Genomic DNA, 23,674 nt, shown 5'->3' with positions numbered 1-23,674 from the left:
CCCGGCAGAGAAGTGCCTGGTTGGCACCGGGGTGAGGGTGACTGTTAACACTGCCCACACCCCCAGGGCTGCCTGAGGGGGTGGCCGCGGCGCTGGGCCCAGCCGCAGCGGCACAGGCTGCCCGGCCAGCCGGTGGAGACGCCCCCCCGGAGACGACGGGGACCCGTCCCGGGGCAGCGGCCGGGGCAGGAGGAGCCCGAGCGGCCGCCGCGGCCCCGCCGGGCCCTGAGGGGACCGGGAGGGGCGGGCTGAGGGGAGCCCCTCGCTGCGGCCGCCCCTCCGCCAGGGGGCGCCGTCCGGCTGCGCTCCGCGCATGCGCGGGCCGCACGGCCTTCCCCCCCGCCCCGCCCGGAAGCCTGAGGGTCCCCTCGGCGGCGGCCGCCCGCCATGTTCGCGGAGCTGAACGAGCTGCTGGACGCCTCCCCGCAGCGGCCGGAGTCGGTGAGGGCGGGCGGGCGGGAGGAGGGAGGGAGCGGGGCCGCCGTGGCGGCGGTGCAGGCCCGCGCCGGGCCCGCCGGGAGCCGCGCGGTGCATGCCGGGAAGGGCGGGGCCTCCTGAGGCGGCATCATGGCGGCGGCGGCGGCCGCGGCCTCCCCCGGGACCGGTAACGGCGTCCGGGCCTTCCCCTTCCCCCGGCCCTCACGGCCCTGGCGCTGGTATCTGCAGCTACGGAGGGGCCGGGCCCTCTCCCCGCAGCCCCCGGCGTGTCTGTGCGTGGTGTCGCGGGTTAAAGCCGCTCCCCAGCGCTCCTCCTCCGGGCCCTGCGGTGGGTTCTAGAGGTTTCTCCTCCTTTAGGCCGCTAAATTAATTCGGTTTATCCGTGCAGTCTTTGTGCTAATGGAATCACGCTGTAACTAAACACCCTCGCCCTGTATAAGAGCCGTGAAGCGCTTCAGGTAAAAAGTTAATAAAATATGTGTGTGTTAGACGTTACTCGCGTGTATTTCCTCATAGATACTAGTTTAGATAATAAATGCATATTTGAGCTGATAATTTATTTTGTAAGTCTGAGTTTCCCCGCTTCTCGGAGAGCTCATGATGTGAGCAGGGCAGCTTTATCCCTGGAAAACAGCAGGGATGTAATTCCTTGCTGGGGAAGAAATGCTGAGGAAAAAACGAGGGAGCGTGGCTGAGTAGAGGTCTGGCCCTCGAGGCTCGAAGCAAAGCTGGTGGAGGTTGTTGGCTAAGGCTCGGTGGTAGCGGTGTCACGCTCTGTAAAGGATAAACTGAAGCTATGAGCCGGCAACGTGGGCTGGCAGCCCAAAGCCACCCGTGTCCTGGGCTGCATCCCCAGCAGCGTGGCCAGCAGGGCGAGGGAGGGGATTCTGCCCCTCTGCCCCGCTCTCGTGAGACCCCCCCTGCAGTGCTGCGTCCAGCTCTGGGGCCCAACAGAAGGACACGGAGCTGTTGGAGCGAGTCCAGAGGAGGCCACGGAGATGCTCAGGGGGCTGGAGCCCCTCTGCTCTGGAGACAGGCTGAGAGAGCTGGGGCTGTTCAGCCTGGAGAAGAGAAGGCTCCGGGGAGACCTTCTAGCACCTTCCAGTGCCTGAAGGGGCTCCAGGAAAGCTGGAGAGGGGCTTTTGACAAGGGCATGGAGTGAGAGGACGAGGGGGAACAGTTTTAAAGTGACAGAGGGGAGATTGAGATGAGATGTGAGGAAGAAATTGTTTGCTGTGAGGGTGGTGAGAGCCTGGCCCAGGTTGGCCAGAGAAGCTGTGGCTGCCCCCTCCCTGGCAGTGTTCAAGGGCAGGTTGGATGGGGCTGGGAGCAACCTGGTCTGGTGGAAGGTGTCCCTGCCCATGGCAGGGGGCTGGAACTGGATGAGCTTTAAGGTCCCTTCCCACCCAAACCAGTCTGTGATTCTATGGTAAGCTGAGGCTCTGTAAGTGCCCAGGTCCCTGTGGTTCCTGTGGGTTGATGACTGGGTTTTTAATGCAGGTGAAATGCAAAGTGAGGAGCCCTTGGTGGAGCTGAAGTGTTGGCAGAGCCGAGCCTGTGCTCTAAGGCAGGTTTGATGGTGGAGCTGTGGGACGAGCAGGGATGCTGCCATCCACAAGCCTGGTTTTGGAGGCAGGGGGGTCACCTTGATGTGAGTAGGAAATTCCACAGAGCAAAAACAAAAGGGAATTTGGCCTCAAGATCCTGAGTTTTGACTTGGCAGCACAGTGGATGAAGCTGCTGCCTGTGTGGGTGTATCTGACATGTCACCGCTGAACGCTCGTGACACCCGCTGCTGCCCTGCCAAGGGATTTTGGCAGTTTCTAACAAGTAGCTGCAGCTTCTGCCTTGGAGCCTGCAGGTGGAAGGAGTGTGAAAGCAGAGTGTGGAGGGAACGGGCTGGGGCAGGCGGGTGGAGAAGGTGCTACGAGAAGGCCTTGCCTTTGGCAGTGCTTCAAACCCAGTGGCATCCTTCTGGGCTTGAGAAGGGTGCGCAGGAGCGGGCAGAGAATCAGATGGCACGTCAAGGGCCGCGGGGTTTCTGGATGCCAGCGAACAAGGGCCTGGTGGTGTGGCCAGGACTTCTCTGCTCCTCAGCAGAAGAATTCCTCTTGGCTGGCAGCGAGGGGAAGCCGCCCGCCCTCAGGTCCTGCAGGGAGCTGGTTGCTTCCAGCCAGTGGCTAATCAGGTTGATAGACGTAGCCTGTGGGGATGGGTGCGAGAGGTGCATGGAGCTGTGTGAAGACAGCGTGGCCACAGGGCTTTACAGACCTTGGAAAGCCTCACAGACCCAGATGTGGGTCGGGGCAATCCCAAGCCCAAATCCAGGCTGGGCGGAGAATGGGTTGAGAGCAGCCCTGAGGAGAAGGACTTGGGGGTGATGGGTGACGAGAAGCTCACCATGAGCCGGCAACGTGCGCTGGCAGCCCAAAGCCAACCGTGTCCTGGGCTGCATCCCCAGCAGTGTGGCCAGCAGGGCGAGGGAGGGGATTCTGCCCCTCTGCCCCGCTCTCCTGAGACCCCCCTGCAGTGCTGCGTCCAGCTCTGGGGCCCAACAGAAGGACACGGAGCTGTTGGAGCGAGTCCAGAGGAGGCCACGGAGATGCTCCGAGGGCTGGAGCCCCTCTGCTGTGGAGACAGGCTGAGAGAGCTGGGGCTGTTCAGCCTGGAGAAGAGAAGGCTCCGGGGAGACCTTCTAGCACCTTCCAGTGCCTGAAGGGGCTGCAGGAAAGCTGGAGAGGGGCTTTTGACAAGGGCATGGAGTGACAGGATGAGGGGGAATGGTTTTAAAGTGAAAGAGGGTGGATTTAGATTAGATATTAGGAGGAAATTCTTTGCTGTGAGGGTGGTGAGACCCTGGCCCAGGTTGCCCAGAGAAGCTGTGGCTGCCCCCTCCCTGGCAGTGTTCAAGGCCGGGTTGGATGGGGCTGGGAGCAACCTGGTCTGGTGGAAGATGTCCCTGCCCGTGGCAGGGGGTTGGGACTGGATGAGCTTTAAGGTCCCTTCCCACCCAAACCAGTCTGTGATTCTGTGATTCCTGCTGGCTTTGTGTGCCTTCCTCCTTGTGTCGACACGCCTGGTAGAACCCTGATTCCTGTATTTGTCCCCCGTGCTCTGGAGTTGGTGAAGGCTTTGGGGCAGTTCTGTGACCACAAGCAGGATGCTGGAGTTTCCCGGAGCTGTTGCCTTCCTTCCTTCTTTCCCCCAGCCGTGCTTTGGTGCAGCTGCTGCCTCTGGAGACGCACGGTTTGGACCTTCCCACCCCTGGCTAGCTGGGCATGCAGGCATCAGAAATGAAGCAGAGTTTTGAGTGCTGTCTAAGCAGCTGCAGTGTGACAGCGAAGTGAGGGTTGGCAGGATTTAAGGGTTGATGAGTGGAGGGTTTGAAGAAGTGAAATAAAGTATGTTCTGAATGACAGCATCCTGCTGTGTTCCATGCAGAGCGTGTGGGAGCTCAGGAGGGAGCCTTCTGAGAGCTGGCAGGCGCGGGAGGGGATGTGAAGTGGCACTCAGCCTGCTGCTGCAGGGGACCTCTGCAGGGAAGAGGGGAGTTAGAGGGGATGGAGTCCTGCGGAAGGTAAACTGCTGAACGTTTAGGCTGGTCTTTAAGGTCCCTTCCAACCCAAACCACTCTATGATTGTGCTGTTTGAACCCAGAGACTCCTCCAGGCTTCGCCACGAAGGACACATCTCACAGCATCACAGAATCAATGAGGCTGGAAGAGCCCTCTGGGATCATCGAGTCCAACCCTTGCCCTGACACCACCATGGCAACTAGACCAGGGCACTAAGTGCCATGTCCAGGCTTTTCTTAAACACATCCAGGGATGGTGACTCCACCACCTCCCTGGGCAGCCCCTTCCAATGGCTAATGACCCTTGCTGAGAAGAAATGCTTCCTAATGGCCAACCTGACCCTCCCCTGGCCAAGCTTGAGGCTGTGTCCTCTTGTCCTATTGCTGGTTGCCTGGGAGAAGAGGCCGACTCCCACTGCGCTACACCCTCCCTTCGGGTAGTTGTAGACTGCACTAAGGTCACCTCTGAGCCTCCTCTTCTCCAGGCTAAACACCTCCAGCTCCCTCAGATGCTCGCCAGGGTGCTGCCTCCTGTTCCTGTAGTGCCCACAGAGGCATAACCCTTTTTTTGGGTGGGAAAGAGCTTTCTCTGGCCGAGGCAGAGCAGCGTTGCTGTACCCTGGCTGCTGCTCTGCATTCCCTGCAATATTTGCCCTTCCATTTATAACACTTTAGGCATCAGGGAGCTGATAGATGGCTTGTGACTTACCTATGGGTAGATTGCTTGTTGCTGCAAAGGGTGGGTTTTTTTTTCCTTCTAATAGATAGAAAAAAAAGCATTGATAAGTTCTTTGTGATTAAAAACAGCCCTTCTATGGTTTGTATTGATTAAAGAAACATCTTGACGAAGGTTTGAATGGAAACAAGTGCCTTGATGAGGCTGGTACTGGTAACAAGCAGGCACTGATGAACGGAATTAATTTCCTGCGTGATCAAAACAAGGTGTATGCTTTGTGCAGAGCGCTCTGCCCTACTACGTGTATTTTGGTAAGGTTTTCTGCTCTGAACGTGGCCTGTTTGAGGTCAGCCTGGAGCAGGGAGGGCGGTTTGGGGGCAGGAGAAGCAGTAGCTGTAGCAGGGCTGCTGGTTTAAGCGCACAGGGAAAATGGACTGGGGACAGAGTGGGTGGCAGTTGTCCCCAGCAGTCTGTGCCACTTGGAGTAGACAGGAGAGGACTGTCTGTCTACCAAGATGGAACCAGGAGCAGTTTGTGCCCCCACCGTTCTCTGTTAAGTGATTGTGCTGCTTCTTTTTCAGGGTAAATTCACGCTGCTGCGAGACACCAGAACAGACGGCAGCTTCCTGGTGCACCATTTCCTCTCCTTCTACCTCAGAGGTATGTCAGCAGCAGGACTCCAAGGCAAGGGTTTGCCTTTGCCTGCTCCTGGGAAGTTCCTTCAGCCTAAAGTGTTTCTGTGTGAGCAGAGGCTGGTTTTGCAGCGTGAGGCATCCTCGGATGAGCGCAAGTCTTTGGAGTCAGGATTTATGGATCCCAGTCCTGACTTGTTCTTGGGACTTGGTCTGTATCCGTGGGTACATCCTGTAATGACTGTGCACCTTGTTTCATCATTAATGAGTGTTGTAAATCACAAGGGCATCTGACAGTGAGGTGTTGACTGTAATTCCTTCACTAGCAAAGTGTCTTATAATGTAATGAAAAATATCAGGAACAACTAACAAATAGATAAGCGGGTAGTGAGTAAAGAAACAAAGAGCCTGGCAAGTTACCTGATTGCTGTTCTGCTAACAGTTTCACCTGGGAGTAACCTACCAGCCCCTGCAGAGTGGGTGCTGGACTCACGGACTCCTCCAGCTTTCTGCTGGCGAAGCAGCCAGCCCAGCAAATCTGGTACCTATCAGACTGGAAACGTAGCTCAGAGTGGTGGTGTCCAGGTACCCGCTTGGTGCTCAAAACCTTTGGGAGCTCCCGAGTGGTCAGTGAGGGTTCAGCTGGGGCCACTGACTTGTTCCAGTTGAAATCCGTGTCCTGCTCTCTAGCAGGGAGAAATAAATACTGATTTTGTACCCAAACCATGAGGCCAGGTTGTCACGTGCCGGGTTTTCCCAAAATCACATTTTAGCCAGGTGTCTTTGTCAAAATTGCTTGTTCTGTGTGTTTTCCCAGTCAAGGCCACTTGCCCTACGAGAGCCAAAACAGGGACTTTTGGCACGTCAGTGGTTTCAGTAGCTCGTGTCATGGTCGGCCGTTGGCCTCCTTGCAGTGATACCAGCAAACAGTGCCAGGAGATCCCAGGGCAGGGTGGCACGAGACAGAAAAGGGGCCTTCTGCTTTTTTTTAATGTCATCTTTTTCTCATTCTTTCCCTTTTTAAACTGACTTAACATTTTCCCTAACGTGGAAATCCTATAGAAAGGTGAAAATTGGAAGCCCAGCCATGAGCAAGGGAGGGGCTGCCTAGACCTGTCTCCCTTCAAGGCCTTTCCAGGCAGATTTGTAGCCTGGCTGCTGTGATTTATGTGCTTTGAGAATGGCAGCTTGCAAAATTGAAATTATAACACATCTTTCTGTCTTCTCACCCAGCTGGCTGTAAGGTTTGCTTTGTGGCCCTGCTCCAGTCCTTCAGCCACTACAACATCGTAGCCCAGAAGCTGGTAAGTCTCTCGGCGTGGGTTAATAATTACAGGTCCGGGTGGTTTCTGTTGGGTGGGAAGGAATGAGAACAGGGAATGGGAATTGCGGGTGAGCAAATGTTTCCAGATGTTGACGAGGACAGTCAGGGTTGGTGCTCCTGTGGCAGAGGGTGGAGAGCACTTCTCGCCGTAGAAGAGTTGTGATATAGGGCAAAAACCTGGCTGTGAGGCTCACTGCAAGGGCCCCACGGGGCTCTGCCCCAGAGAGAACAGAGCTGAAGGGCTGCTGGCTTGCTTTGTGCTTAGAAATGTTCTCTGGAGATCAGCATTCCCCAGGCAAGCCCAGACTGGTAGATGGAGTTTCATTAGTACTTTGGGGAGAAAAATGCTGTGGTGGCTGTGTCCCTAGGGCCTCTCTGTCTGCCTGCAGGACGCACTGGCTGCAGGGCACAGGAGGTCCTGAGGTGACTGTGTCTTCTGTCCTGTGGTTACGTTGTGATGAAGTGCCTTGGGGTGAGCCACCTGTAGATTCAGAAGGACACCTGTGGGCTTCTTCTGGCGTCTGGGCCAAGCCATCAGTTTGAGACGTCTGAGGACGTTCTCGTGGATTTCTTTCCCATGGTGAGTCAGGCAAGGAGTCTGTGTACCCTGAAACCAGGAAAAGGAGAAACAACGTAGGCAGGGTCGTTCCCAGGGCCAGCCTGAGCTCTGCCTTTAAACTCTTGGCTTTTTGTACAGTGCTCAGATGTGAAATGCTCCAGTTGTGAGGTCCAGGTGTCCTTGCAGGGCCAAAGGGATGAGGGTTTGTGTTGGTCCTCCCTCCTCTGCTTCTGCTGGAAGTCCCAGCAGTGCTGCTGCTTGTAAAGGCTTTCAGGTGTTGAAGAGCCAGGTGTTGCCATAACAGTGTGTTCCCCACTGTAAATATGAGTTGAGTTTCGGTGCTTGCTAAACAACTATTTTATTTACTACTCGATTTTTACCTTTTAAAAGGAGATCAGTGGTCTGAGAGCTCAGCCCTCAGTTAAATAAAATGGACTGAGCAAATGAAGCATTTCCACGTGGAGCTTTAACTCACTGATGCTCCACATGTGATCTCCCTGCAGAGCAGATTCCCCACTGCTGAGCAAACTGAATAGTTCTGACCGTCGTGTTGTGGAGAGGAGGAAATCTTGGGGGGAACTTGCTCTGTGGGGTAGGAAAAGGGGCATAGCAAGCGGTGTAGGTAGGAGATTCAGCTGTTAGATATGGCATCCTTGCCTGCTCTAAAAGCAGAATGGTGTTTGTTGGTGTGTTTCCTACCGTGGTGCAATTTCCCAGTGCGCAGCTTGTGCGTGTGCTTTTAATAGGTGCTGTTGTCACCTCCCTCGTGGGAGAGCCCGAGAAGGGAGAGAACATGAGGATTAGCTGGAGCACATGCAAATGGAAATGATCTGCTGTCTGATGCTTCAACAAAAAGGTTCCTGGCACGAAGGGAGGTGATAAGAAGAACAATACGCTTTGCCCAGGGGTGTTCAGAGAAGAAATTACATTTGCCCACAGTGGTGAGCTGTCCCTGTCCTGGTGGTTTCAAGTCTGAGTCAGTCTTACACTGTGACTTCACAGGTGCCTGTGCGGTCGGTGGTTGTGAATTCTTCCTGAGCTCTGAGGAGCTGGAGGTCATAACACCAGTTATTTATATCTGTCTGAGTTTCCGTAAGATCTTGGGTTTGCTGTAATCCTTCTTTGCCTAAATGAACACCTCAGGCTCAGTAAGGGTGGGTTTTGTGTCCAGTTCTGGGCCCTGCACTTGAAGAGAGATGTTGAGGTGTTGGAGCGAGTCTAGAGGAGGGCGACCAAGCTGGGGAAGGGTCTGGAGGGTCTGACCTGCGAGGAACGGCTGAGGGAGCTGGGGGTGTTTAGCCTGGAGAAGAGGAGGCTCCGAGGTGACCTTAGTGCAGTCTACAACTACCTGAAGGGAGGTTGTAGCGCAGTGGGAGTCGGCCTCTTCTCCCAGGCAACCAGCGCTAGGACAAGAGGACACAGCCTCAAGCTTGGCCAGGGGAGGTTCAGGTTGGCCATTAGGAAGCATTTCTTCTCAGCAAGGGTCATTAGCCATTGGAAGGGGCTGCCCAGGGAGGTGGTGGAGTCACCATCTCTGGAGGGGCTTAAGAAAAGCCTGGACATGGCACTTAGTGCCCTGGTCTAGTTGCCATGGTGGTGTCAGGGCAATGGTTGGACTCGATGATCCTTGAGGGCTCTTCCAACCTGGTTGATTCTGTGATTCTGTGATCTTTACAGCCCTGTTTTGTGGGTCTGGTCCTTGTAGCACCTGATGGATGGTGATACACTGAATATTGGTACATAGTTGAAACAATGCTTACCTTACATGCTGCTTCCCCACAGTGTTGCCAGGTCCTACCAGCCCAGAACCAGTTCCCTAAGTGGTAGCTAAATGCAGGGATGTACTTATACTTGCAGGAAAAAAGCTTCCCTGTATTTTTGTGCCTGTGCTGGCTCTGCAAGACTGGCTTCACACTTTTCCTTCTCTGCAAATCCTGCTCTTTTCGTGAGGATCTGCACTTCTAAGGGACAGTTAATGTTATTTGTCACGACCTTGTAGAGAACATGCTGGGCCATAGCCAGACCAATGGCCCCAGGGCAGCTTGCCAGCTTGGTGTTCCCACCCTCATTTGTACCATGTTTGTTTTCTTTTAAAGGAAAAACAGATTTGTCCCCATTTGCTCTCCCCCTTGCCTGCTCCCCTGCCACAGCGCTGAGCTCACAGCCCAGAGGACATCGCCTGGTCACCTCTGCTCTCCCCTGCAGGTAGCTGTGCTGGAGAGGAGACCTTGGCTGGTTGCCTGATCACTGATCATCACGCTTTGTACCACGGCTGTGTTGGCTGTTTGAGCTAATTACCCATTACTAGTTCCCTCCTGCAAATATTTTGCTTTCCGTTATGAAATGGCCAGCAGTGGTTCTGGTTTGAAGGGACGTCACTGCTGGCAGGCCGATGGGCCACCACGCTGCCGGGCTGCCAGCATCCTGGACGGATGAGAACGATTGTGCTCCGTGTGGAGCTCACAGCTCATGCCGAGCTGCTGTTTCAGAAGCATTTCTGAGCTTGATCGATAAGTGACAGATTGCCAGGGATAATGTCTGTGCTCCCGGCGATAACGGAGCGTGGTGCTGGGAGATAATGAAAGCTTTCAGGGCTGGTGATGCACACTGGGTGTTCTGCAGCACGGTGGCTCTGCAGCAGGGACGTGTGTCGTGTCTGTGGCAGTCAGGCAGGTGCCGTTGGCCATTTTGAGCACTTTTTTCACCGTCTCCGAGCTGTCCTGGTGCTTTTAGGAGGAATTTCTTTTCAGCAAGGGTCATTAGCCATTGGAAGGGGCTGCCCAGGGAGGTGCTGGAGTCACCATCTCTGGAGGGGTTTAAGAAAAGCCTGGCCATGGCACTTAGTGCCCTGGTCTAGCTGCCATGGTGGTGTCAGGGCAATGGTTGGACTCGATGAGCCCAGAGGGCTCTTCCAACCTCATTGATTCTGTGATTCACGTGCTGCTTCCAGAAGTTACATCAGGTGGGTTGCTAGCTGGGAGACAAGCAGAGGTTTGCTGCACAGATGGCTGCAGTGGGGTGAGTCCAGGTCTCCATCCAGTCCTGTCTGTCTGGGACCCGGTTCCCCAGCTGGAAAATGAGAACAAGCTTGCTGGGTCCTCCCAGGAACGTCGTGGCACCGAGGAGATCGAATTCCTGCTCTGACCCACAGGCACACTGCCCCTCGCTGCCTCCCTCTCATGCTGTGGCCCTTCTACATCCAGGCCCTGGTGTAACAGCATGAAGCTGTTGGGTGTTTTAAAGAGGGGACGCTGTTTTCTTGCTGATCTGAAGCATAGAGAGCTTGTGTGTGCAGGAAGAAATGGCTGAAGCAAAGTTAAAATCAGTTTCTGAATTATTAACATTAATAGTGAATTTAGCCACTGCTCTGGCAAAGCATTTCAGCAAGTGCTGAGGCCTGTGGACTCCAAAATGTCACCAGGGGATGAGGTTTGTGAGGCTGCTGTGCAACCCAGCCCCATTTTATGGCACGTCAGGTATTTGCTGGCCATTCCCTGCTCCTGCCCTGCCACATAAAGCTGCTTCTGTCCTTGGCTAGAAATTTTTCCGTGGTGTGTGCTTGCAGTTGCCCAAGAGGCTTCCCTTAGCTCTCCGTTCCTGCCCTGCTTTCTGGCATGGTGTTAGTGAGTAGATATCACCTGGAAAAGCCAAATCCCTCTGCCTGCAGCCCACATCAGCCCCTGTGGGCTCGGGGCCGGCGGGAGGTATGGCAGGGAGGGTGAAGGGCCCCACACTCTGTGAGAAAAAAAGGAGACAATGTGGATTAGATGAGGCAAGAGCGTGCTGCAAGGCTTGCTGGTTCATGCTGTTCACTGAGAGGGTGCTTGAAAACAAAAAGGATATGTCTAAAAGTGCTGGCTGGTGCCTCGCCCCAGGCTCTCCTTCCTTCCCAGAGTTTGCCTCATAGGTGGGACCGATTTCCTCCCAGAAGCACATGTGGAAGACCAGGAAAAAAAGAAGGGCAAGCTCAGGGCTGATTTAGAAACAGGATCTGAGGTGGGCACGTGTCAGACAGCCTTCACCCCGGTGTAGCCCCTGCTAGGCGAGGATGCTTGTCCCAAAATCAGAATCAACCAGGTTGGAAGAGCCCTCTGGGCTCATCGAGTCCAACCATTGCCCTGACACCACCATGGCAACTAGACCAGGGCACTAAGTGCCATGGCCAGGCTTTGCTTAAACCCCTTCAGAGATGGTGACTCCACCACCTCCCTGGGCAGCCCCTTCCAATGGCTAATGACCCTTGCTGAGAAGAAATGCTCCCTAATGTCCAACCTGACCCTCCCCTGGCCAAGCTTGAGGCTGTGTCCTCTTGTCCTGGCCACCATGGAAGACGTTGCCTCTGATCCGTTGTTTTCTGATCGCCGTAGGCAGCGTTTTCTGGCAGCAACCCTGCTGGATGGGTCTCTCCCCCTCACATTTCAGCTGGGAGGAAAAGCAGGGGAAATCTGGCTTTCCTCTCATTAGCGCTGCACGTGTGGCAACTGATAAGCTCAGGGTTAATCTCCCTGGCAAGGACCTCTTCCTTATCTACCCAGACCTTCTCTCTGGAGGTTCTCACGTGGAAACGCCGCGCTCACAAAGCAGCTGGGCCCAGCCCCTTGTAGGGTTTGTCTCCTTGATCAGATACTTAAGATGCAGCTTTACAATCTTTTTATTTTTTAAAAAAGAAAAGAAAAGGGGCTGTGAAGCTGATGTCAGAACAACAGGAGGGTCAAGCAGGTGAAACACAGGGGTAGAAAGAAGGAGGCAGACGTGGACACATCGCTTTGCTGCATCTCGCTCTCGCGTGCGAGCAAGGAGGGTGCGGTGGCTCTCGGGGGTGTCCTGAGGACTGGGAACTGCTTGGAAAACCTCCAAGGTCTTTTCAAAAGAAGGGGTTGGGACACTGCCAAGCAGTGCTTAAGGTACTGGGGCAAGAGCTGCTACGAGCCTTCCCCTTGCTGGGCGACTCAAACAGGCTCTGTGCTCGTGTCCTGCAGCTCCCAGCACGGTTGCTTAGGAAATAAGCAAAAATCTGTGTTTTCTGTGATGCTTAAAAAGTTCCTGGTCAAAAGCACCAGCACTGCTGGTCTGTGCCTCTTCCAGCGTTCAGGCACAAGCCAGACTGGGCTTAAGGTACGGGCTCCTGCTCCTGCCCTAGGACTTGCCTCTGTTCCTGACCGCTCCTGCTCAGGTGGCCAAGAAGGCCAATGGCATCCTGGCCTCTATCAGAACTAATGTAGCCAGCCGGTGTGGGGAAGGGATCGTCCCTCTGTACTGGGCACTGGTGAGGCCGCACCTTGAATCCTGTGTCCAGTTGTGGGCCCCGCACTTCAAGAGAGATGTTGAGGTGTTGGAGCGAGTGCAGAGGAGGGCGACCAAGGTGGTGAAGGGTCTGGAGGGTCTGACCTCTGAGGAACGGCTGAGGGAGCTGGGGGTGTTTAGCCTGGAGAAGAGGAGGCTCAGAGGTGACCTTAGTGCAGTCTACAACTACCTGAAGGGAGGTTGGAGCGCAGTGGGAGTCGGCCTCTTCTCCCAGGCAACCAGCGCTAGGACAAGAGGACACAGCCTCAAGCTTGGCCAGGGGAGGTTCAGGTTGGACATTAGGAAGCATTTCTTCTCAGCAAGGGTCATTGACATTGGAAGGGGCTGCCCAGGGAGGTGGTGGAGTCACCATCTGTGGAGGGGTTTAAGAAAAGCCTGGACATGGCACTTAGTGCCCTGGTCTAGTTGCCATGGTGGTGTCAGGGCAATGGTTGGACTCGATGAGCCCAGAGGGCTCTTCCAACCTCATTGATTCTGTGATTCTCTCGGGGGATACAGAAACTGCTTTCTCAGGATCCTTCTTTCTGGTTCCTGGCCTCTGGCTCACCAGTTCTGCGTGTCGAGCAGTACTGCGTTGAGCTCAACCTTCCTGAACTCTTTGTAAACCATCTATCTCGCCATCTTGTCCACCTACCTGCTGCGTTGCACAACCACCCTATTTCCAGGGCGTCGAGACACTGCGGATCTTGGCGTTCATGCTCCTTGGTTCCATTTTAAGAAATTACACGCCCGTTGTGACATGTGGGAAGCCACCCACGCTGGAGAGCTGAGCAAATTTGCACTTCTTCTCCCGGGAGATGCACAGTTTGGCCGAGATTTGAAGACAGTGCTCGTGAGATACCTTCGTATGATCATGTCAGTAGGAGCTACTAAGTTTTCTCCTGAAAGGTGGACTGGTGTAGTTACCAATAAGCTGAGGAGCTATGGAAGGGTTGGCAAAACTTGCTGATGAAGGAAAGGAGGATGAGACAGAATCACAGACTGGTTAAGGGTTGGAGGGGACCTCTGGAGATCATCCAGCCCAACCCCTGCCCAAGCAGGGTCACCCACAGCACGTCGCACAGGGTTGCATCCAGGCGGGTTTGAATATCTCCAGAGAAGGAGACTCCCCCCCTCCCTGGGCAGCCTGTGCCAGGGCTCTGGCACCCTCACACCAAAGAAGTTTCTCCTCATATTTAGATGGAACTTCCCATGTTTCAGGAGTTCATGAACAATAGGAGTCCATGAACAATAGATCTCCAGTTGAGGTCTTCTGCATGTCTGCTGCAACCCTGCCAAGGCTTTCTCTGCTGGGGCTGGACGTGCCCAGCATGTGGCTCTCGAGGTCAGCCTCATCATGGAGCAGGAAATCTCGGCTTGAGTTTGAGTCACGGCCCCAGGCAGTTTGTCACAGTCCCTCCTCCTTCTCCAAAGAGGAATCAGGGCTGAGGCTGCGTCCCGTGGGAGCTCGGCCATGCTGCTCTCTCCCAGTCATTGTGCAAGTGTCGGGGTGCCCAGATCCAGGCCGTGCCTCACTCGGGTGCGTGGGTTGTGCCGGGGAGTCGTTATTGCCACAGTGATGGTTTGGAGATAGAGGAAACCAAAGGTGTTCACCACCCAAGGAGGGAGCACGAAGAAATTGCTACCAGCAGGCTCCTTGGGGCAGCGTGAAGAAGCCTGGACCCATCCTCTCCCTGCCTCTGGATAAGACACTGTTTTTCTCCCATGCAATGAGGCTGTCTTCCCAGGAGTGATCCCGGGATGGTGGAATCCCTACAGGATTTCCCTACAGGAAAGCTGGAGAGGGGCTTTTGACAAGGGCATGGAGTGACAGGACGAGGGGGAACGGTTTTAAACTGAGAGAGGGGAGCTTGAGATGAGATCTGAGGAAGAAATTCTTTGCTGTGAGGGTGGTGAGAGCCTGGCCCAGGTTGCCCAGAGAAGCTGTGGCTGCCCCCTCCCTGGCAGTGTTCAAGGGCAGGTTGGATGGGGCTGGGAGCAACCTGGTCTGGTGGAAGGTGTCCCTGCCAGTGGCAGGGGGTTGGAACTGGATGGGCTTTAAGGTCCCTTCCAACCCAAACCAGTCTGTGATTCTATGTTTGAGCCCCCAAATCACTGTTTTTTTTTAATCTCCTGGAAGTGGGAGTCGGCCTCTTCTCCCAGGCAACTAGAGATAGGACAAGAGGACACAGCCTCAAGCTTGGCCAGGGGAGGTTCAGGTTGGCCATTAGGAAGCATTTCTTCTCATCAAGGGTCATTAGCCATTGGAAGGGGCTGCCCAGGGAGGTGGTGGAGTCCCCATCTCTGGAGGGGTTTAAGAAAAGCCTGGCCATGGCACTTAGTGCCCTGGTCTAGTTGCCATGGTGGTGTCAGGGCAAGGGTTGGACTCGATGATCCCAGAGGGCTCTTCCAACCTCGTTGATTCTGGGATTCTGTGAAAATACAAGAGATCGAGTGTGTCCCCCAGCGTGTGTAACAGAGCCGCCTGTCTCACGCCCCGCGCAGGACTCCCTGAAGCACTGACTCTATGAGCACATTTAGATAAGACTTGATAAAAACGGGCTGTCGATCTGCTTGGTTCTGTTTGCACCGTTCCTCCAAAGCTGTTGGCTCTGCAACATAATGTTTTCCTCTCCCAAGGGAGTCAGTCTGACCGCTGCCAAAGGACGGGGACAGCTCGTCTTCTTGGAAGGCCTCAAGTCCTGCATTGACCTCGTGTTTGGAGAGGAGGAGGAGCAGCCAGGACAGCCCAGTCCTCTTCAGTTTCTAAGGTAAACCTGAGCGGTTGTGGTTCTGCTGGGGCTCAGCAGGGCCCCAGCACAGGGCGTTTGCCCCCTCGTGTCCCCCACCACTGCAGCCAACACCGAGAGCAGCAGTGAGGCCCACGGCCGAGACCTGGCTCCTGTTGGGCTTCCCTTGGGGGCCCGAGGACTTGGTAGCTGTACATTACACCTAAGTGAAGGGAAATGCCAGCATGTTGCTGTGCCCTGTCTCTCCCTGCTGCTCACAGAGGGATTTTGTCCCCCTTTCTCCAGCATTTTGGGGCAATTTCCACCCCCATCCTCATTGCCAAGTGGTCTAGAGAAAATTTATTTCAGCACTCAACAGGTTTGTGTCAAATAAAAATCCATCCAAGCAGTTGTATTCCTTTTTTTAATTATTCTGAATTTTTTTCTCATCCAAAAGAACAGGGCTGCTTTAACCATGCTGGCTTCTGGTTTTATTCTCCTCAGCCCTGAGGAGAAGGACTTGGGGGTGATGGGTGACGAGAAGCTCACCATGAGCCGGCAACGTGCGCTGGCAGCCCAGAAAGCCACCCGTGTCCTGGGCTGCATCCCCAGCAGCGTGGCCAGCAGGGCGAGGGAGGGGATTCTGCCCCTCTGCTCCTCTCTCGTGAGACCCCCCCTGCAGTGCTGCGTCCAGCTCTGGGGCCCCAACAGAAGAAGGACACGGAGCTGTTGGAGCGAGTCCAGAGGAGGCCACGGAGATGCTCCGAGGGCTGGAGCCCCTCTGCTCTGGAGACAGGCTGAGAGAGCTGGGGCTGTTCAGCCTGGAGAAGAGAAGGCTCTGGGGAGACCTTCTAGCACCTTCCAGTGCCTGAAGGGGCTACAGGAAAGCTGGAGAGGGGCTTTTGACAAGGGCATGGAGTGACAGGACGAGGGGGAACGGTTTTAAACTGAAAGAGGGGAGATTGAGATGAGATGTGAGGAAGAAATTGTTTGCTGTGAGGGTGGTGAGAGCCTGGCCCAGGTTGCCCGGAGAAGCTGTGGCTGCCCCCTCCCTGGCAGTGTTCAAGGCCAGGTTGGATGGGGCTTGGAGCAACCTGGTCTGGTGGAAGGTGTCCCTGCCCGTGGCAGGGGGTTGGGACTGGATGGGCTTTAAGGCCCCTTCCAACCCAAACCAGTCTGTGATTCTGTGGTCCCTGGAGCAGGGCATGAGGGTTTCACCACACACAGACAGCAAAGGTGCAGTTCTGTAACAAAGTGCAGGACCTGGTGGCTGTTGCAGCAGTGGGGACAGCAGGGATGGCGCAGGCTGGTGTTCCCCGCGTTGGGTCAGTGGTAAGGAGTGGGACACATAACACGTGCGTGGGCCAAGCCCCTCAAGACCTCCTTTTTCTCTTCCAGTGAGAGCACTTCCGACCTCAAAGCCTTGTTTGACTTTGTCCGGACATCCCTGACTCCAAATGGCAGCGACTCCTGGAAGGGCCCCGTGCTGCTGGTGGACGACCTCAGCGTCCTGCTCAGCGTGGGCGCCGCGCCGGTGGCCGTGCTGGACTTCATCCACTACTGCAGAGCCGCGGTGTGCTCCCAGCTGAAGGTACCGCTCCCTCCGCGTGCAGCCACGGCTACGAAACAGCCTCTGGAGCAAAGCTTGGCCTTTGGCTTTTCTTTTTCCACCTGGGCATGATGAGGTTTTGGAAGGCTTTGGCTGTCCAAGAAACTCAAATCATTGCTCTAGGGAGTTGTGTGTCCTGGTTTTGCAGGGATAAAATGTATAGAATCAAATTTCTGTCACATTTGGTTTCAGTTTGTGGCCAGCTGTGGGCTGGTGATCAAGGCCTTTACAGTTAAACCCAGGGCAGCTGCCCCAGGCTGGCCCACAGGTTTAATTAACGTCACATTCCCTATAACTGGGAAAGCTGGGGGGGCTCTGGGGCTCTTTGCTCTGCTCTCTTCTCCCTCTTTCTCTGTTCTCAAGGGTTGTGATCTCTGGAGGAACTTGCCACCACGTTATGGGCTGAGTATAACTTTGTGTCTTTTGTATTAGCATTGATATTGGTGTTCTTATTTTATCAAATCTGTTTAAATTTCAACCCCTGAGTCTCCCTTTTCCCCAATTCCCTTTCTCAGCTGGGGAGGGCTCTTGGGGGATAGAACAACTGGTTATTGTTTAGCCCTGGGTGTGGGCTAAACAAAGCCATTGTATTACTCCCTGGAGTACCCGTGTAGGCTCCTTTGCAACTGGTTTCTGAGCAGGTGCTGCCCAGAGAAGGGCTTTCTGTGTCCCTGACGTGAGCAGGGATTTGAGGTGTAAAATATTGTTTCTCAGAGCTCCTGGCTCTCCAGAGATCTCTACTCACACCCACGTTTGTGTGTGTGTGGGTGGGCAGGGAATGAAATGGGTGATGAAGGTAGTGAGGGGCTGATGAGTCTCAGAGGGGACAGAGGTGAAGGCCCACCTGGAGGGGACTCAAGTCTGCTTCTACTGACCTTCAGCGTTGCTGTGTGTTGCACCAACTGGTTTCTAAGGGCGTGTGATGATGCAGCACTTCAACAACGATCTCCCCAGCCATGTGCTGACTTCTGAGAGCATCGCAGCCCAAAATCATTTCAGTCCCATCCATCCTTTGCTACTTCCATCGCAGCGTCCCCCACCTTGGCCACTTCTCTCTCTGCTTGAGTAAGAAATAAAGTAGACGGTGTCAGTTTGTTGTTATCCTGCACTTCAGATGGTGCCAGGGTGGTTGTGCTGTAAATGCTGACGAGGGACGTTCTGCTCGCTGAGAATATTTACCTCCAAACCAGCTAAAAAAGATGATAAATTGTGCTAACACATTTCTATTTCTGTATAAGCCGTTTTGAAGCTTTAAAGTACATTTTGATTGGGAATTTCATGGTAGTTTAAGTCCTTGGTGACCTGCATGGGCTGAGGCAGAGACTCTTGGGGTGTGTTTTTAATAGAGCTGGTGTGTTTGGGAGCTCTTTGCTTCTTGTGAGAGCTGGGAAGGGTTGAGCATCGCAGCTCTGGCTGCGGCTGTTTGGCCACGTCTTTATTTAGCTGCTCTGAATTCATTGTTGCTGTTTGCGGGGCCTGACAGACCGGTTTAACTCGACAGCTGTCTTGGAACAAAGGCTTGATGTATTTTTAGGCTGCGTATTATGTCTATGTGTGTGTATGTATATACAATATATACACAACAAGCTGTTTCAGAGCTGTATATATGTATCTGCTGTTTATTTTCCCAGTGGATTTTAGCTCAGAAGCAGCTGCTGTGCAGGGGGATGTCTAAGTAGCTTAAATAATTAGCAGGGCATTTGTGCAAGCTCCTGTTGTTATCTCCCTGTCCTTACCCTGCACAGATTAGGAATTAGCAAGGGGCTCACCTGGTGCTCTCGTTGCAGGGGAACATCGTGGTGCTGGTTCACAGCAACGAGGATTCCGAAGATGAGGAAAACGAACTGGTTGTGAACTCCCTGTGTCATCACAGTGACCTGATCCTGTGGGTAGAGGGGCTGGCGACCGGCTTCTGCAAGGATGTTCACGGGCAGGTAACGCATGTAGAGGTGGCACGTGTTAATGTCACGGGCAACGCTGCCTGCAGGCCCCTGGGTAGGTTAGACATGCTCTGTCTGCACCACGGGAGATGGACCAGGAGCAGCCTGATCTGTAGTGTGCCTAAGGACTAACAAACAGCCTTGCTGTGGTCACTGGGATCTGCTGGAGCACCGAGGCGCTTAGGGCTGTGATTCTGCTCCTGCGGGGATGCTCAGGGCCATCCTGCTGCCTGGGGACTGCCCCGTTCCTGGACGCTGGAAAGGGTTTATCCAGCAGCTGCAGTGCAGGCTGTGCCCAGCCCCAGGGTGATGGCAGAGGAATACTTAGAATCACAGACTGGTTTGGGTGGGAAGGGACCTTAAGGCCCATCCAGTCCCACCCCCCTGCCACGGGCAGGGACACCTTCCACCAGACCAGGTTGCTCCCAGCCCCATCCAACCTGGCCTTGAACACTGCCAGGGAGGGGGCAGCCACAGCTTCTCTGGGCAACCTGGGCCAGGCTCTCACCACCCTCACAGCAAAGAATTTCTTCCTCAGATCTCATCTCAATCTCCCCTCTGTCAGTTTAAAACCATTCCCCCTCGTCCTGTCACTACAAGTTCCTGGGAAGCTTCTCCAAATTGTCTTGTTGGTGGATCTAAGCCTGGCCTGTAGTGATGTCTTCTGGGCTGGGAGGGCAGCTGGCTCGCTGGGGCCTGGTTGCTGCATGGTCCCTCATCAGGAGCTGCCACCAAAGGGACTGGCTCCATGCAGCTGTGTGATGGTCAAAGGGATGATATTCCTGTTCCTTTCCATTTGCAGATTAAAATAATTAAGAGAGTGTCCTTGCAGCTGACGGCAGAGCCAGATCTCATCCAGATCTACCAGTATAAGATCCAGGACAAGAACGTCACCTTTTTTGCTCGAGGGCTGTCAGCTGCAGTCCTGTGACGCTGCGATACCGCTGCGAGGGAGCAAGGCCGTGGAGGCAGGTACCTCTAGAGTGGCCGTGCCACCAAACCAGCCTGGCTGTGTCACCAGCACCAGCCAGGAGCCGAGCAGCAAACTGACCCAGGAGGGAAGCTTAAACGCGCGTTGAACCGCGTGCCAACGAGGGGATTAGCCTTGCTGCACCCCTTTGCCCTCCCACCCCGTTCCCAACCTACACAGGCCAAGAGGAAGAGCGAGAACTTGCCAGAATGGCCCTCAGAGCGTGTAAATACAAGCAGGAGGATGCCCCGAGGGCTGGGCGTGCCTCGTACTGCAGGGCAGTGCCAGGCGCTGCTGCGTGGAGCCCTCACCCCACCCTCCCGCTGGTTTAACGAGGTGAGACAGAGCGGGCAGAGGCAGGGATGGTCTGGGAGCGTGGTGCAATCCTTACCTTCCTCCCAGCTCTGGCACAGAAGACATCTGCTCAACTCCCAGCTTCCACACAATTAAAAAATGTGTAGCTACGTGTATAGTCTCTCACCTCGCTGGGGTAGGACCTAGAAGCTGCCTTGCTTGGTCGGTCCCTTGCTTTGTTTTGTTATTTTCCCTCTTTTCACGTGAAACCCCCGTGTCCAGGTTCAGTGTGCTGCTTCCCAGGCTCGTCCTCGGCTTTGGGTGACAGACAGACACTGGTACACGAGCCTCTGTCTCAGCCACTGCCTCCCCATCACAGATCATTACTAGCACTGACATGTATCGAAGCAAATAATCACTAATTTTAATTAGATAAGGGTACAGTCACTAAGTAACCACGGATCTCTGTGTGGGAACTGCTCCCCACAGGCTCCTTGGCAGGGGGGAGAGATGGGCATCTCCCGAGCCCGTGTGAGGAGATGGTTTTGGGCCCCCCCTCCCTCCCCACGGACACAAGGGCAGTGCTGGGAGCAGAGCAAACTCCTGCCGTGAGTGTGGGGAACTTGGGCTTGAGTTTGGGGAGCCCTGGCACGCTTGGAGGCTGCGGCTGAGACTGGGCAGGCTCTGGGGAGTGTGGTGAGTGCTGGGGGAGCGAGGAGGGGGAACGAGGCCCTGCGTGTGCTTTAGGATCACTCGACCCTGGGTCGAGTTGGAACTAGATGATCTTTAAGGTCCCTTCCAACCCAAACCATTCTATGATTTATAGTAGTTCCTTCTATGACCCTGCTACGTCAGGACGTAACCCGTGGGTCTCTCCGTGCTGCCAACAAGGATGGTGCCAAGCAGTGTCTCCAGCCCAGCCTCGCTCATCAGCCTCCCAGCTTCCAGGCTCAGGTGGTGCCTGCTGGGCCTGACCCAAGTCTCCATGTGGAGGCAGAGCTGGGGACACCATCATAGCTTGGGGTCCTGAGTGCCACCAAGCTGCACACACAGCCCGGGGCTCCTTGGGAAGGTGCCTGGTAGCTGATGGTGCCTGGCCTGGCCGTGGTACTGCTGCTGGTGGGTACAAAGCACTGTACCCTGCCCTGGCAGAGGCAGGCTGGTGGCTCGGTCTCCTCCCATGTCACAGGAACCCTCAGGTTGGTGCCTGCTGTGCCTTGCTGGGGTAAAATGCATTTCTTGGCCACTAGCCATGCACGTGGCAGAGGCCAGCAGCGTGACTGCAGCATCACTGGTGGCTTTTGCCCGGTTCTTTCTGCGCTTGACCCATACCTGCATCTGAGCAGGAACCCAGAGGCTGCCCTGGGCTCGGAGTCACCCCAGCCCCTGTGTCACCGTGCAGGGGGATGTTTCCCCACGATCCCAGGCCCTTCTGAACGAGCTGCTCTTTCCACTGTTCACTGGTGAGAGCTTGGACTGGCAGCATCTGGGAGATGCCTCCTGCAGAAAGGGAGGTGAAATCTGTGGTGACTCCTGGTTCACGGTGAGGACCAAGCCCGGCGTTGCCTCCGTCCCTGCCTGACATCCAGGGTTGGCATCTGCCATCAGGACGTGAACGCTGGAGGCCGAGCTGGCAGCTCTGCTGAGCCAAGGCCACCCGGTGTGGCCGTGACCGAACCGAGACCTTGCTCTGGAGCTGACGCTGCGGGAAGGCGGCGGCGATTAGGAGGGATGTGAGTGAGGGCAGAACAGGGTGGCCTTGCACGGGGTCGGCCGACACCTGCGTGCTCGGGGCCACCACGAACGCGCAGCTCTTTGTCTGTGAGCCAGAGCTTGTGCAACGCTGCGTCTGGGCTGATAAAGCAGGCAGGACTTGGCCTGAGGTCCGCGCTCGCTCTGGTCTTCGTTCCCTCGGCCTCGGTGGGAGCAGCAACCAGGGGAAGGCCCACCAAGGCTGGGATGGGTGGGACGGGGGTGCAGGTCCCCGGGGAGAGGGTCGGATGCGATGGTATCAGGCAGGGCTGGCGGGGACTGTCACAAAGCGTCAGAGCCCGACGGCTGCAAGAAAAGCCCTGCAAAGGGCCGGGTTGGGGGGGGTGCTCAGCCCCAGGAGATGAATGAGCAGGGGCTGCCTCTCCCCTGTCCCTTTTCTGCTCCTTCCCTTTGCTTCTGCCCTGCTTCTCGCTTTGGTTTCCCACCAAGACCCTTCTGACACCGCCTCTGTCCTCGCAGGGGTGACGCTTGGCAGCCAGGAGCTGTGCCGGGGGTGATGGCCGAGCTGGTTGTGGGGCAGCGGCAGCTCTGCTGCCTTCCACCATCGCCCTGTCCCTGCCGGCACCGGAGCTGCTGCGTCCTTCGCTGGCAGGAACAGCATGGGCCTTCCTGGGGCGGGGGGAAACCATCCCTTGGACCCTGGGTACCACCTGCCCCCTCCCCTGGGCACCCCCCTACCCCTCGCCCTGCTGCTCCCCAGGGCTCTCGCTCTCCTTCCAGGGGAGCAGCCCTCCCCACCCAGCCCAAGCCATGTGCCGCTGTCCCCGCAGTGCCCGAGGGCTCCTGGTGCCCAATCCTCCCCTCTCAGCCCCCGTGCCCACCCTGTGCCCCAGGGCTCCCAGTGCCTGACCCCTCTAAGCCCTGCCATTCCCCCATGCATGGTCCTGGCCTGCTGTCCCCCCTGAACCCCAGGGTGGCCGGTGCCTCGTCTGCCCCTCTTCTGCAACCCCTTCTGTGCCCCAGGACCCTGGAGAGCTGGGCCCGTGCGAACCGCATGGAGTTCAGCAAGGCCAAGGGCAAGGTCCTGCACGTGGGTCGGGGCAATCCCAAGCCCAAATCCAGGCTGGGTGGAGAATGGATTGAGAGCAGCCCTGAGGAGAAGGACTTGGGGGTGATGGGTGACGAGAAGCTCACCATGAGCCGACAACGTGCGCTGGCAGCCCAAAGCCACCCGTGTCCTGGGCTGCATCCCCAGCAGCGTGGCCAGCAGGGCGAGGGAGGGGATTCTGCCCCTCTGCCCCGCTCTCGTGAGACCCCCCTGCAGTGCTGCGTCCAGCTCTGGGGCCCAACAGAAGGACACGGAGCTGTTGGAGCGAGTCCAGAGGAGGCCACGGAGATGCTGCGAGGGCTGGAGCCCCTCTGCTCTGGAGACAGGCTGAGAGAGCTGGGGCTGTTCAGCCTGGAGAAGAGAAGGCTGCGGGGAGACCTTCTAGCACCTTCCAGTGCCTGAAGGGGCTACAGGAAAGTGGGAGAGGGGCTTTTGACAAGGGCGTGGAGTGACAGGACGAGGGGGAACGGTTTTAAACTGAGAGAGGGGAGATTGAGATGAGATGTGAGGAAGAAATTGTTTGCTGTGAGGGTGGTGAGAGCCTGGCCCAGGTTGCCCAGAGAAGCCACCACCGCGCCGCTTCCGCCCGCCCACGTGAGCAGCGCCGCGCCCGCCCGCCGGGGGGCGTGGCCTGACGGCCGAAGGGGGCGTGTCCACAGCGCGGGGGGGGCGGGTTGGCCGCCAGGGGGCGTGGTTATGCTAATGAGAGCGTGGTCAGCATGGCGGGGGGCGTGGCCGGCGTTCGGCGCTGCGCGCGCGCGTAGGGCCCGGTGGCGGCGGCGGCGGCGGCGGCGACGGGGGGAGGGCGGGAGGGGGTGGGTAAAC

The 23,674-nt window shown here is 56.1% G+C and overlaps 1 protein-coding gene across 2 annotated transcripts; it reads left to right on the top strand.

Annotated features, from left to right (window-relative positions):
• The first annotated feature begins 349 nt into the window (after positions 1–349).
• ELP6 (elongator acetyltransferase complex subunit 6) lies at positions 350–20,201 on the top strand. 2 transcript variants are annotated; one of them, XM_068404426.1, is made up of 7 exons: positions 350–441; positions 5,270–5,348; positions 6,554–6,624; positions 15,127–15,257; positions 16,614–16,806; positions 18,612–18,758; positions 19,567–20,201. In XM_068404426.1, exons 1-7 carry the CDS (start codon positions 388–390, stop codon positions 19,693–19,695), a joined length of 804 nt encoding a protein of 267 aa, XP_068260527.1. In that variant the 5' UTR covers positions 350–387; the 3' UTR covers positions 19,696–20,201. The 2 variants fall into 2 exon arrangements, with proteins under 2 accessions (XP_068260527.1, XP_068260528.1); XM_068404427.1 differs by lacking the exons at positions 350–441; positions 5,270–5,348; positions 6,554–6,624 and adding an exon at positions 7,094–7,224.
• The last annotated feature ends 3,473 nt before the right edge of the window (positions 20,202–23,674 follow it).

This window comes from Nyctibius grandis, chromosome 7 (genome assembly GCF_013368605.1).
Source record: "Nyctibius grandis isolate bNycGra1 chromosome 7, bNycGra1.pri, whole genome shotgun sequence".
Classification (NCBI taxonomy): domain Eukaryota; kingdom Metazoa; phylum Chordata; class Aves; order Nyctibiiformes; family Nyctibiidae; genus Nyctibius; species Nyctibius grandis.
This window is presented reverse-complemented; position numbering and strand designations above follow the sequence as displayed.

Bases quoted from the DNA above. Each gene is read 5' to 3' on its own strand.
- ELP6 (XM_068404426.1), top strand. From the start codon at position 388: ATGTTCGCGGAGCTGAACGAGCTGCTGGACGCCTCCCCGCAGCGGCCG. The intron at 5,349-6,553 runs GTATGTCAGCAG...CTTCTCACCCAG, and splicing joins CCTCTCCTTCTACCTCAGAG to CTGGCTGTAAGGTTTGCTTT. The intron at 18,759-19,566 runs GTAACGCATGTA...TTCCATTTGCAG, and splicing joins GCAAGGATGTTCACGGGCAG to ATTAAAATAATTAAGAGAGT.